This window comes from Anopheles gambiae, chromosome 2 (genome assembly GCF_943734735.2).
Source record: "Anopheles gambiae chromosome 2, idAnoGambNW_F1_1, whole genome shotgun sequence".
Lineage (NCBI taxonomy): Eukaryota > Metazoa > Arthropoda > Insecta > Diptera > Culicidae > Anopheles > Anopheles gambiae.
In genome coordinates, this window is record NC_064601.1 from 50,447,793 (window position 1) to 50,460,484 (window position 12,692).

General features: G+C 45.3%; 2 protein-coding genes across 8 annotated transcripts in view; one reads left to right on the plus strand and one right to left on the minus strand.

Moving 5' to 3' along the window:
• The window catches only part of LOC1274038 (A disintegrin and metalloproteinase with thrombospondin motifs 9), a 157,191-nt gene that overhangs the window by 65,644 nt on the left and 78,855 nt on the right, over positions 1-12,692 (minus strand). For all 7 annotated transcript variants that reach the window (XM_061642677.1, XM_061642678.1, XM_061642673.1 and 4 more), the window contains 3 exons: positions 9,742-9,981; positions 9,437-9,588; positions 9,117-9,257 (listed from right to left, as the gene is read on the minus strand). In XM_061642677.1, coding sequence (XP_061498661.1) covers positions 9,117-9,257; positions 9,437-9,588; positions 9,742-9,981 — 533 coding nt within the window. The remainder of the gene's footprint in view (positions 1-9,116; positions 9,258-9,436; positions 9,589-9,741; positions 9,982-12,692) is intronic.
• LOC11175611 (vitellogenin-A1) lies at positions 1,243-7,816 on the plus strand. The gene is made up of 3 exons (XM_061642669.1): positions 1,243-1,393; positions 1,493-6,433; positions 6,508-7,816. Exons 1-3 carry the CDS (start codon positions 1,363-1,365, stop codon positions 7,689-7,691), a joined length of 6,156 nt encoding a protein of 2,051 aa, XP_061498653.1. The 5' UTR covers positions 1,243-1,362; the 3' UTR covers positions 7,692-7,816.

Genomic DNA, 12,692 nt, shown 5'->3' on the forward strand with positions numbered 1-12,692 from the left:
AGTAAAATTCTAAAATCAAACATTAAACTGTTTTGTAGTACCCGGACTCATGGTATGGCTTCTATTAGCCGTAAACAAAGATTTACAATTGACTAAGGTTAGGTCCGACACTGTAGGAGCCAGCGCGTCCTTTCAATACATCAACGGACCATCTCGTGTTGTTAAATACTTATTATTATTATGGTTTGCTAATTGATATGTTCCAAGACCGATTTGGATTTCGAAATAAGTATTCTCTGATTCATTTTGGGAGCCGGTCTCGTGATACAGTCGTCAGCCCGTACGACTTAACTACATTCTCGTCATGGGTTCAAGCCCCAGATGGACCGTGCCGCCATACGTAGAGTCAGTCCTATCCTGTTATGGGGGGTAATACATAAGACACTGAAAGCCAACCCCACAAGTGGTACAGACAAGCCTTGACCGACAATTGTTGTTGAGCCAAACAGAAGAAGAATCCATTTCGGGAAATGATTTTATCATTCAATCAAACCAGTCAATCATAGACATCATAGTTTTAAATACTCAAAACTAGTTGAGATCTTTAAAACACATTATTTTAGTTTAATTAAATGATCTGTTAGCTAGAAGGTAGATACGATATTTTAGACATTTCGTAATAGATCGCAAATCTCTATTATGTTGGTAATTCACTTCGTAAAACTCTTAGGCAAAACTCTTATTAGTAAACAAAATACTAATCAAACACTGATAAACTAACGCGATTTATACATTGGACAAAGATAAGGCTGATTTTAAAAATACTCGCTTTAAAATTTGCTTCATTCATCAATGTATTGTAAAGCACATAAAGAACACAATCATTGACTGAAAACAATTCCACGTCCCAGCCAACTTCCAGGATCAATGAAATAGACAAAAGCAAGTTCCAAGTTCCATTTCATTGATTATGGTAACTACTGATTATTTTCAATAACAAATACTTCGAAGACTGCACAATTCAAAAGTATGCCAGAAAGAAAGGATTACTATCAATTGTGGGTTAATCAAACTAAGACAGGTGGCAAAAATGGAACCATTGATTAAGGCAGCCACTGACCGATTTCATTAAAAAAACACACTCTTGGAAGTTTCCACACAATCTCAGCTTTTGCCAATTTTAGCAAAGACGTTGTGCTGCACTGATAAGAATCGAACTGTAAACATGTGGGCAGTAAAAATTATTTCATCGTTCAACACGGCGGTCATTACTCTATTCGAAGCAGCTGAAAAGATCTGATGATAGCAGGACCGTGAGATCAGCAAATTTGAGGTATAAAAGATGATCCTGCGACCACCAGAAGGCACATTCGAGCTTTGGAGTGCATTCAAAGCATCCGGGCAACTGCGAACAACCGAACCATGATTGCGAAGTTACTCCTCCTCACGCTTGGTAAGTGTTATTCATTCAATCGTTGGCTATTCCATTCGAAGGATTTCATCTGCCGTGCAATATAACTAATCGGTTGGTGTGCTGCTTTGTGCTTTACAGTGGGGTTGTGTACGGCGTACCAGTACTCGTACGAGTATGAGTTCCCCTCCTCTCGCCCGTTCAACAAGACGGGCTTCGAGTTCGGTGCCTGGGAACCGAACAAGGAGTACGTGTACAACGTGACGACGAAAACCATGACCGCTCTGCCGGACCTCGAGGACTACTGGACCGGCATTGTGACGCACGGCTATTTGGTGATCCGTCCCAAGGATCACAACTACGTCGTTGCCTACATTGACCGTCCGACGTACGCGGCGTTCAACGAGTATCTGCCCCGTGGATACCGCACTGAACTGTCGCGCTTCAACCTGAAATGGCAGCCGATGCCATTCAGCTCGAAGCCCTTCGGAATCTACTACAACAAGGGAGCCGTCAAGGGCTTCTATGTTGAGAAGACGGTCCCCAACCACGAGGTCAACATGCTCAAGGGCTGGGTCAGCCAGCTGCAGCTGGACACCCAGGGAGCGTACGTGATCAAGTCGGAGTTCAACCAGTTCCCGGAGAACAACACCCTCACCGGTGTGTACAAGACCATGGAGCCATCGGTGACCGGCGAATGTGAAACCCTTTACGACGTCAACCCAGTCCCGGAATTCCACTTCCAGTCCCACAAGGAATGGGTTCCTCAGCCCCAGTGGCTCGAGGAGGACCAGCATGTGTTCCATGTTGTCAAGTCCCGCAACTTTGACCATTGCGAGCAGCGCATGGGCTTCCACTTTGGCTTCAGCGGGTTCAGCGACTTCAAGCCAAACACCAACCAGATGGGTAACATCATGACCAAGTCGGAAGTGACCCAGATGTATCTGACCGGCAACTGGTACAACTATACCATCCAGTCGGTGTCCACCGTCAACAAGGTTGTGGTCAGCCCGTCGCTGGTCAACAGCCAGAAGGCTATGGTCTACGCTCAGGTCAACATGACGCTCAATGAAATCACGCCCTACGATAAGTACCCCGAAGGCCCAGCTGACGATCGTCAGGTCTTCGTCGACCTGGTGTACAGCTACAACATGGCTCATGATAAGAACAACTTCGTTCGTCCGGCCAACGAGACCGATGACTCTTCGTCGTCGTCGTCGTCGTCGTCTTCGGATTCCGACTCTGACTCGTCCAGCTCTTCGGACTCGTCCAGCTCTAGCTCGGAGGAGGAAGCGGAAAACTTCAAAATCAGCCCGGCTGAGCAGTACATGAAGCAGGCTAAGGAAGTCGAGCGTCGTGGAAACCGCAACCGTCGTGATCTGAATGCCTTCAAGGAGAAGCAGTACTACGAAGCGTACAAGCGCGACCAGTACCGTCTGCGTAAGCAAAACGACACCTCGTCCGACTCGTCTAGCTCCGATGATTCTTCGTCCAGCAGCTCTTCGTCCAGCTCTTCGGAGTCGGATGAGCACGACTTCTACAGCTCTTCCGAGTCCGACTCCGACTCGCTGAGCAGCGAGGAGTTCTACCAGCCGATCCCGGAAAGCATGAAGGATGCCCCTCAGACTCCCTTCCTTCCCTACTTCACTGGATACAAGGGATACAGCGTGCAGTACGCCCACAACGTCGATGCCTCTCGCTACGCCTACAAGCTGGCCTACGAGATCGCCGACGAGCTGCAGGAAATCTCCCAGGTCCCCAAGTCGAACACGCTGAACAAGTTCACCATTTTGGCCCGTGTTCTGCGCACCATGCACTACCAGGACATCTACGACGTTTGCCAGAAGCTGTTTGTTTCGCAGAAGGAACGCGAAGAGGGCAGCAACCACAGCGAGTCGTTCGCCAAGAAGGTTGACGCCTGGAACACTTTCCGCGACGCTTTGGCCCAGGCCGGTACCCCGCCTGCCTTCAAGGTGATCAAGGAGTTGATCGAAGAGAAGAAACTGCGTGGTGATGAAGCTGCCAGCGTCATCGCTACTCTGCCCAAGACCATCCGCTACCCGACCGAAACGGTGATGCACGAGTACTTCCTGCTGGTGACGTCTAACGCTGTCCAGCATCAGGAGTACCTGAACACCACCGCTCTCATTTCCTACTGTGACTTCCTGAACCGTGCCCAGGTCAACAACCGTTCGGCCTACAACTACTACCCGGTGTATAGCTTCGGCCGTTTGGCTGATGCCGACTACAAGATCGTGGCTCACAAGGTTGTGCCGTGGTTCGCGCACCAGCTGCGTGAAGCCGTCAAGGCTGGTGACAGCGTGAAGGTGCAGGTGTACATCCGCTGTCTTGGACATTTGGGACACCCCGAGATCCTGAACGTTTTCGAACCGTACCTGGAAGGCAAGATCCCAGTGACCCACTTCCAGCGTCTGGCTTTCATTGTCGCTCTGGACCGTCTGGTCGAGAACTACCCGCGTCTGGCTCGCTCTGTGCTGTTCAAGGTGTACCAGAACACCGGAGATGCCCATGAGGTCCGTTGTGCCGCAGTGTACCTGCTGATCCGCACGAAGCCCCCGGTATACATGCTCCAGCGTATGGCTGAGCAGACCCACTACGACCCGAGCACGTACGTCCGCGCTGCCGTCAAGACCGCTCTGGAGAGCGCTTCCGAGGCTGATGAGTTTGATGATGATTACGAGTTCTCCCAGAACGCACAGGCCGCTGTCAAGCACCTGAACCCCCGTGACTTTAGCCTGCAGTACTCTGGCACTTTCCTGCGTGATTTTGCCTTCAAGGAGCTTGAGCTCTCGTACCGCATGTACTTCTCCCAGATCGCTGCTGACGACCACTACGTCCCGAGCGGCTTCTTCTTCCACCTGCGCAAGAACATGGGTGGCCTGAAGCGCTTCTCGACCTTCTACTACCTGATCTCGAGCATGGAGACGTTCTTCGATTTGCTCGACAAGCAGTACGACAGCTACAACAAGCACCAGGAGTACAAGTCTAGCGACTATTACTACAAGTACTACAAGCAGTATCCGCACCTGTTCAAGGACTACTTCAGCCAGTACAACAAGAACCACAAGTACCAGAACGATTACTACGAGCAGTTCGGAAACAAGAACCAGGAGGAGTTCCAGAAGTGGTCCACCACCCGCATCGCCAAGCTGCTGAACATCGATCCCGAGGAGGCTGAGGAGCTGGAGGGTCAGTTCATGTTCCAGATCTTCAACGGAGAGCGCTTCTTCGCCTTCAACAACCAGACCATTGAGCAGTTCCCGAGCCTTGTGAAGAAGTACTTCGAGGACTTCGAGGATGGTTTCGCCTACAACATGACCAAGTTCTATCAGCAGAACGTTGTCACCATGGCCTTCCCGCTGGCCACCGGTCTGCCATTCCACTACAGCCTGAAGACCCCGACTCTGATGAAGTTCGAGTTCGAGGCCTCTGCCACCACCTACCCGAGCATTTTCAAGACCCCCACTGGATACCCCGAGAAGGAGAACGACGACTTTATCCATATGCCCCGTTGGTTCAACGGATCCGCTGATGTGAACATGGCCTACTCTCGCCTGGTTGATGCCAAGGTTGGCTTCATTACGCCCTTCGACCACCAGCGTTATGTCGCCGGTTACCAGAAGAAGTTCCAGGGATACCTGCCATTCAGCTTCGACTTTGGCTTCGACTTTGAGAACAACGACTTTGAAGTGAACGTGCAGCCGCTGGAGCCCAAGAAGGACGTGCTACTCTTCCACATGAGCTCGTGGCCGTACACCGGATACAAGGACATCGCCGATCTGCGCCCGATGGCCGAGCAGCCGAGCGTGCACATTCTGCACGATCGCGCCCAAACCACCAAGTCGTTCGAGCAGTCGTTCGGTCAGTCGCTGACCGGCGTTGCTCTGCGCTTCCAGGCCAAGTACGACAAGGACTTCATCGACTACGCCTACCTGATGAAGCACATTGAGCAGCACGACTACTGGTCTGCGCTGGTCTATCCGTTCGCCTCGGAGACCTACCACTACCATCAGTTTAACCTGTACTACGATGCTCAGCGCACCAGCGTGAAGAATGTCAAGTTTGTGCTGCAGCACAAGCAGGCCGACTACGACCAGGACTTCCAGACCGCCGACGTGAAACACCCGAAGAGTCGCCACGGATACTCTGGATTCTACAACGAGTACAACTACGCCCAGCCCTTCGTCTACTACGCCGGAAGCCAGCGCCGACAGGAGCAGTTCATGCGCAACGCTGGTGCCGGTATTCGCAACAGCGACGTCAATGTCTACGATTTCGGAATCGTGTTCGAGGGCAAGCAGCAGAAGGCTGAGTTCGTGTTTACCACCGCCTATGCCGACAGCCCAGTCGACGAGAAGGAGCGTCTGTTGATGTTCCTGTCCTTCAGCCCGTACGTGTCGTCCAGTGCCTTCTTCGAGTTCATTCCGTTCTCTGGCAAGCAGTTCCAGATGTGCTTCTCGGCCACCAACCAGTACCCGAACATGCCCAAGCTCAACTTCCTCAATGTTCTCAACTTTGACAAAGTCGGAAGCATGAACTGGGAGCTGGCATACGGTGAGAAGTGCCAGGGAGGATCGCACGTCTCGATGAAGGGTAAGCTGATCCAGTCGGAGCCCTACCGCCACTTCCTGCGTATCTCCGAGGCTGGCCAGAGCTGCAAGCAGCAGATGGACCAGGGATACTTCCAACTGCCCGCATGTCAAAACGCCACTCGCCAGGCCGGATACTTCGATCAGTACTCGTTCAACTTTGAGTACAAGGATGTCTCGAACTATGCAAAGAACCTGACCTACCAGTTCTTCGACTACGCTCGTTACTTCACCTTCCCGTACTGGAACGAGGACTATTTCTTCCAGGGCAAGCACAACCAGTTCCAGATCGACTTCCAGCTGGCTCCGTACTTTGATTACTACAACGCTTCCTTCTACGGATCTGACCGTAGCTTCGCTATCCAGAACTACCCGATCGAAAGCGAATACGCCCGTTACTTCTTCTCCGTCCACCCCGACTTTGACTACTACGAGCGCATGTTCAACTACGCTTACCGCGGAAACTACCATCGTAAGTATACTGGCGGAACATCATCATTATTACACGCTCCAAAAATACCAATCATTGTTTTCTTTCCTCTACAGCATCTTGCGCTGTGTCGAACAAATTCGTCAACACCTTCGATGGAAAGACCTACGACTATGAGCTTGGCAACTGCTGGCATGTTGTGCTGCACACCGTCAAGCCTGACTACTATTTCTACGCCCAGGACTCGCACTTCATGAACTCGGACTACGAATACAACTGGAAGAACGGCTTCGGAGAGGATGAGCAGATCACCATCCTGGCCCGTCACGGCGAGGACAACCAGCTCTTCTTGAAGGCTATCCTTGGCCAGTACAAGCAGAACGACTACAACATCGATATCATCCCCCACGGACACGAGCTCCCGATGGTCTACATCAATGGCAAGCCCCAGCAGATCCACGAGAAGTACGCCGTCGAAATGTACACCAATGATGATGGTGGCGATCAGCCGCTGATCCGCGTCTATGCCCTGCCTGGCAACGAGCTGGAGATCAGCTTCCGCGATGACGACATCAAGATCGTGTTCGACGGATACCGTGCCCGTTTCTTCGCCGACCAGTCGTACTTCAACAACTTCGTCGGTCTTTGCGGTACCAACAATGGCGAAGGAGAGGACGACTTCATCACCCCCGACCAGTGCGTCATGCGCAAGCCTGAATACTTTGCCGCTTCGTACGCGCTCACCGGCATGAACTGCAGTGGGCCGGCTCAGGCCTACTTCACCGAGTACCACCAGAAGGCTCAGCAGCACTGCGTCAAGCCCCAGTACTACTTCGGCAACGTCATCAGCGAGCAGGAAGCCGGACGTCAGCGTTACAACTACTACTACAAGGACTTTGATCTTTCGGACTCATCCTCGTCCGAGTCTTCGTCGTCGTCGGATGAATCTGATGATTCCAACTCGTCCTCGTCGGAAGAGCGCAAGCCAAACCGTGAGCACTTCTTTGAGAAGCAGCAATACACCGAAAAGGAGTGCCCCGTGAAATACCAGGCTCAGTACGTCGAGCAGGGTGACAAGATTTGCTTCACTAGCCGTCCGCTCCCAACTTGCGCCTCGCAATGCAAGGCTACCGAGAAGGCTCCCAAGTACGTCGATGTCCACTGCCGTGACGCTACCGATTCCGTGGCTCAGCTGTACAAGCAGCAGATCCGCAAGGGAGTCAACCCGGACATGAGCAACAAGTCGGTCACCAAGACCGTCAAGTTTTTCTTGCCCAAGAAATGTGTGCACGTCTACTAAAAACCACAAATCAAACTGAAACCCCGAGCCAAATGAACCGTTTGTGAAAGAATCGAAATCAAGCATTATGAAAATGTATAAAAAAATGGAGGTGTATTTATAATAAAAAGAGCATTTTATGAAAACCTATGGTCTAAAGAACTTATTAAAACTAAACTATCTATCAGCAACCAGTTGGTGAACTCGGATGAGCAAATATACTCGTCTTAACTGAATGTGCCAACACATTTTGGCATCAACTCGAGCCTAGTTGTAATTCTATACAGAATAATTGGTGAATATTACAGAGGTATTTAATGATAATGGCTCAATATTAGTTTTTCTGAATAAATTGGATTGTCACATGAAACTATTGGTGATTTGTTGTTCCAAATATAGGTAATTCAATTATATACAACTGGGAAGCACAAAATTTATTTGACGATAATATTTAATTTAATTAGGTTTATGGTGTGTCAAACTAGCTTTGATAAGGGCTGTGACATAAACTTCTACATTTTCTCGGTCTTGTTTGATTGTTTTGTACAAATCAATGTTATAATATTGGGGGAAGATATTAGGTTTTATATTTAAATAATTGACAGTTTTACTTTTTGCGCAATTTCGTACGAAATTAAGTCCCGATTCCTCAATAGAAACATTGGTTTCTGATTTTTTTTTTTCTTTATTTTTATAGAGATCTTGAGCCAATTGGCCTCATTCGCCTCTTGAAGAAAGTTAAAGAGTACATGGCTAAATGAAAATATTTCCCGATATCATATTTACTCCTTTTAGGGTTATAGTAAATGTGTTTTCCTTAGTACTATAAGTCGAAAAACTCGCAACTTAAGATTTGTTAGGCGAATATGAATATGGCAATACTTATTATGTTTCGTATTATGGCAATACTAATTATGTTTCGTAAATTGCAATAATGTGGATGGTGCAAAAGCGCAAATGATTTGCTATTATTAGTATATTGTTGGCATCAATTTCATAGAATAAAAATAAAACTGCATTTTAATATATGGCTTGCCCATGGTTACTGCGGTTCCTGGAATAGCATAGAGTTGTCTGCCACAGTTAGGCAAGTTGTTTTTAGGCAAGATTTAGGTTAGGTTTAGGTTTTTAGGCAAGATAATATTTTTAAAGGATAAAGGATAAAACAAATGTATTGAAAGGATAGTACACATCGATGCAACAGTAAATGCACATATACCAATAAAGAAATAAAAGGCAACAGCTATGCAATTGTATTCTTCCTTCTTGGCATATTCCCCTTATGATTTAAAATTTCGTATGGACCAAGTTCTTTATAAAAAAGAATGTCTATCGTAATGGGTATACAAATATAATTTACATTAGATAATGTAGCTAAATATCTGAAAGTGGTATAATCAAGAAAATATGAAAATTATTTTGCTTTATACAGTAATATTGACTTACCATTCCTTCACATAACGACACTCGAACGTTTGATTGTGCATCACCTACAACACTGCCCTTGTAATAGCAACCTTGAAGCCACCTACTTTCTTCGTGATCCTCGGGCTTGCGTAAAGTTTCGTTTGGAAAAAAATGAGTCACCTGTCAAATAGCAACAGAGATTTTTTTTTAGTATGTCTATGTTTAAAATGTGTTAGGGGATGCAATCATGTTATGATAATTCATTTTCAAGTCGAGATAAACAATAATAGCCAGATTTTATTTGTAATTTGAACATCTCATCCTCACTTATGATGTCACACGTACTTCATTCTTCTTACCTTCATATCCTTATGAATAAATTCTCCGTCATGCGATAATTTAATATGCATTCTGATCCCAAATACGTTCAGCTCGTACTCTGGATGAGGATCCCAGATTTTTGACGATCTACTTCGAAAAGCACCAGTGGCATCACGGGCGACATCATGAGCTAGAGGTAATTATTCACAAAGATATAGTAAACATTTATGTGTCAGCAAGACCAAATGTGATAGACGAAGTAAAACTAAATGCAAAAGTAAATGAAATGCTTTTAAGTGTTTGTATTTTGCTTATAAAATCCTACAAGATTATGCTTGCTTACCTGTTTTGGATTCGTATAACAGATCATCTTGATGCAAGGGCCGCGCTATTTTGGTAATGTACGCAAATTCCGTATCGTTATTTACTTCATGCGCCTGCATCACATCGCCATTATCTATGTTATTGCTAATAATACTATTGGTACTAATGTGGCCATCAGATACTGATGGTACTATCCTACTGCTCCCGCTGTCATCATTGACTATAGCTACTCGCAAGGTCGATTCTCTCACTGCAGCTTCTGTAAAAGCACATATAAAGAAGAGCAATTAGTTTTTGCCTATAAACATTATTTTTTTAAAAACTAATTTCAAATTAGCCGGACTCGTGGTACAGTCGTCATCTCGTACGATTTAACAACATGCAAGTCATGGGTTCAATCCCCGTGCCGCCATACGTAGGACTGACCATCCTGCTATGGGGGGTAATACATAAGACACTGAAAGCCAACCCCACAAGTGGTACAGGCAAGCCTTGACCGACAACGGTTGTTGAGCCAAAGAAGAAGAAGAAGAAGAAGAAAAATTTCAAATCATGTTTTTGATTGCAAGTCTATACTGTACAGCGTACAGTATGCTGCAGCAGTATATGCATCTTTCTGCACGTTTCTTTTTGCTTGGTAAGCATAAGGATGCGCTCAAAACAAGAATAAACATGTGAAAAAAATGTTTTCGAAGCGAAACGATCTACCGGCAATTTTTGGTAATTCTGATGTAGGTCATCAAATTAGACGATTTTTGGCCTTGCACGTTTTGCCTAAAACATTCCACCTATACATTTAGGAGGTCCGACACTTGGATGACGGTATCGTTTTTCGAATGACAGCAAATATATTTCATAAGCCAGCCGTTGAGATCAAGCAATGGTACAGGAAACACAAAACAGTGTGAAGATTAACATTTCTACACAGTCCAACGCTGGAGTAGACGGAAGGACCAGGAACCACGATAAAGGGGAACGGTAAAATGGTCTGGTCGGTTAGTTGGCTTTTATACAATCCAACACTATCCAATGTTGTGCAAGTGTATGACGTATGTTAACTTCACATTCTGCTTCCCCTCACATAGCAATGGTCAGATTAGGTATTCTAATCTTCCCAGAACCAGTAAAAAAGCATCTTTGGTGTGGTCCTTTAAATCTGACAGAGGTCAGCATCAAAAAGTTCGCTCTTAAGCCTTACAAAGCGAATATGAAAGCAAACCGTACGTATGAGCGGGGTGAAGATTTTGATTTTTTTTTGCTAGACTTAAATAGGATGAACACAAGTAAGAAATTTTAACGGAAAAGAACTCATAACAATATTACCCAATTAAAATACCATCACGGTCTATCAGTCACTAAGAATGATGTTTAAAATAAAGCAAAATTGTGCCGAATCAACCCCTCATCTTTATGCGTCTGTCCAGCTGAAGGTCCGGCCAGTGCAAACCAAACGCAATCAACCAAACCCATAAAAGGAATGGTTAAAACCACAAATATGTAGGGATGAATAATCGTCCTTACGACCAGAGTGCACGCAGAACGATCGTTTTAATCTGCTTTGCAGTCCGTGTTTAATTAATCGCTTCTTTCATCTTTTGCGACGATGATGCATTCGAAAAAAACAGTCTGAAAGATAAAAAGTGCATTTGGATGCCGCTTATTACGATCGTACTTTCCTGTTAGTTTATAGACAAACTTTTTTGCACCCGACCGCCCGACAATTAATGATTGTTTTTATCTAAATGAGCGCTAATGGAATGCCGTTAGCGTAAATTAAGAGATGTTAAAATAAACCAATAATTCGAAGAAAATAAATTGTTTCTCTCATTCTCGCTGCTCTTGCCCTAGTTAGGTATTTTCGAATATTTTTGCTGTTAAGCAAAATATTATTTTTTTCTAAAAATGGTGGTTATATTTGCGCAATTGAAACTAGAGAAATCACAGCGTATGATGTACTAGTACAATTCAATAAGTAATAAGGTATCCATCCATCCATCTTTGGAATGAACCTCAACGTTCAAATCATCGTAGATTCAATAGAGTATGAAGAAAACAATGCACAATCTTGAAAATATGATCATTAGCATAAATTGGCCATCACTGTCATGTTGTCGGATGCCCGTGCCATTATCGAGCTTTGGGAGTCATGGGAAGAAATAGCGAAAGAGGAATCCAAACAACTGTACCAAATATGAGAAAGGTATGATTTTCAGCTCCAACTCCCTCCCAACTATCATCTCTAACTCCCCCCACCAGCCTCAAGAATGATAGAGAACAGATACACATTTCAATACCAAGACAACATTGTTCGAGTTTTGTTCAAACGGTGGTGAAACAATCGAAGGAAAGAAAATGTGCTTAATGATGCATTCAAATTGAATTGTTCCAATGGAATGTTATTAGAGTACGCAATGGTCCGACACTTCGATGTATCAAATATCATATATGGGTGGTCGCAACATAACACCATGAAGCACATCACCAATAGCCGTTGTGGAATGATCATGTTTGAAGTTGATCGATGCATGAGTTGATTTATCGATGATGCGATAAATACTTGCATGAGTATACTCATACATGTACTATACTTGCATTTATTTATTTATTTCAAATACAACACCTTTAAGGTTTAAATATTAAAAATAAAGCTTAGAAACTAACACTGCCTAGCTCTAATTAGTGAAGACTAATTCTTAACAAAAAATGTGCTATTTGGGAAATGGTTAAAGTGGAAGGAGAGGAGGCTTGAAGACGGGAACGAAAGGATGGCAAAGAACATGTAAAGTCGAAGTGGTTGGAATCAGTATTAAACTGCCTGAGGCAGTTTAGCAAGGGATCATTATGACAGTTACGATAGTACATGTACATGATTAAGATAGTACATGTTTCATTTGTAGTTTTTCTATGAACTACGAAAAAACTCTAGTACAAACTGAAAAGACTTAAAGGAGAGCAAGAAACGCATAAATA

Bases quoted from the DNA above. Each gene is read 5' to 3' on its own strand.
- LOC11175611 (XM_061642669.1), top strand. From the start codon at position 1,363: ATGATTGCGAAGTTACTCCTCCTCACGCTTG. The intron at 1,394-1,492 runs GTAAGTGTTATT...TGTGCTTTACAG, and splicing joins GTTACTCCTCCTCACGCTTG to TGGGGTTGTGTACGGCGTAC. The intron at 6,434-6,507 runs GTAAGTATACTG...TTTCCTCTACAG, and splicing joins TTACCGCGGAAACTACCATC to CATCTTGCGCTGTGTCGAAC.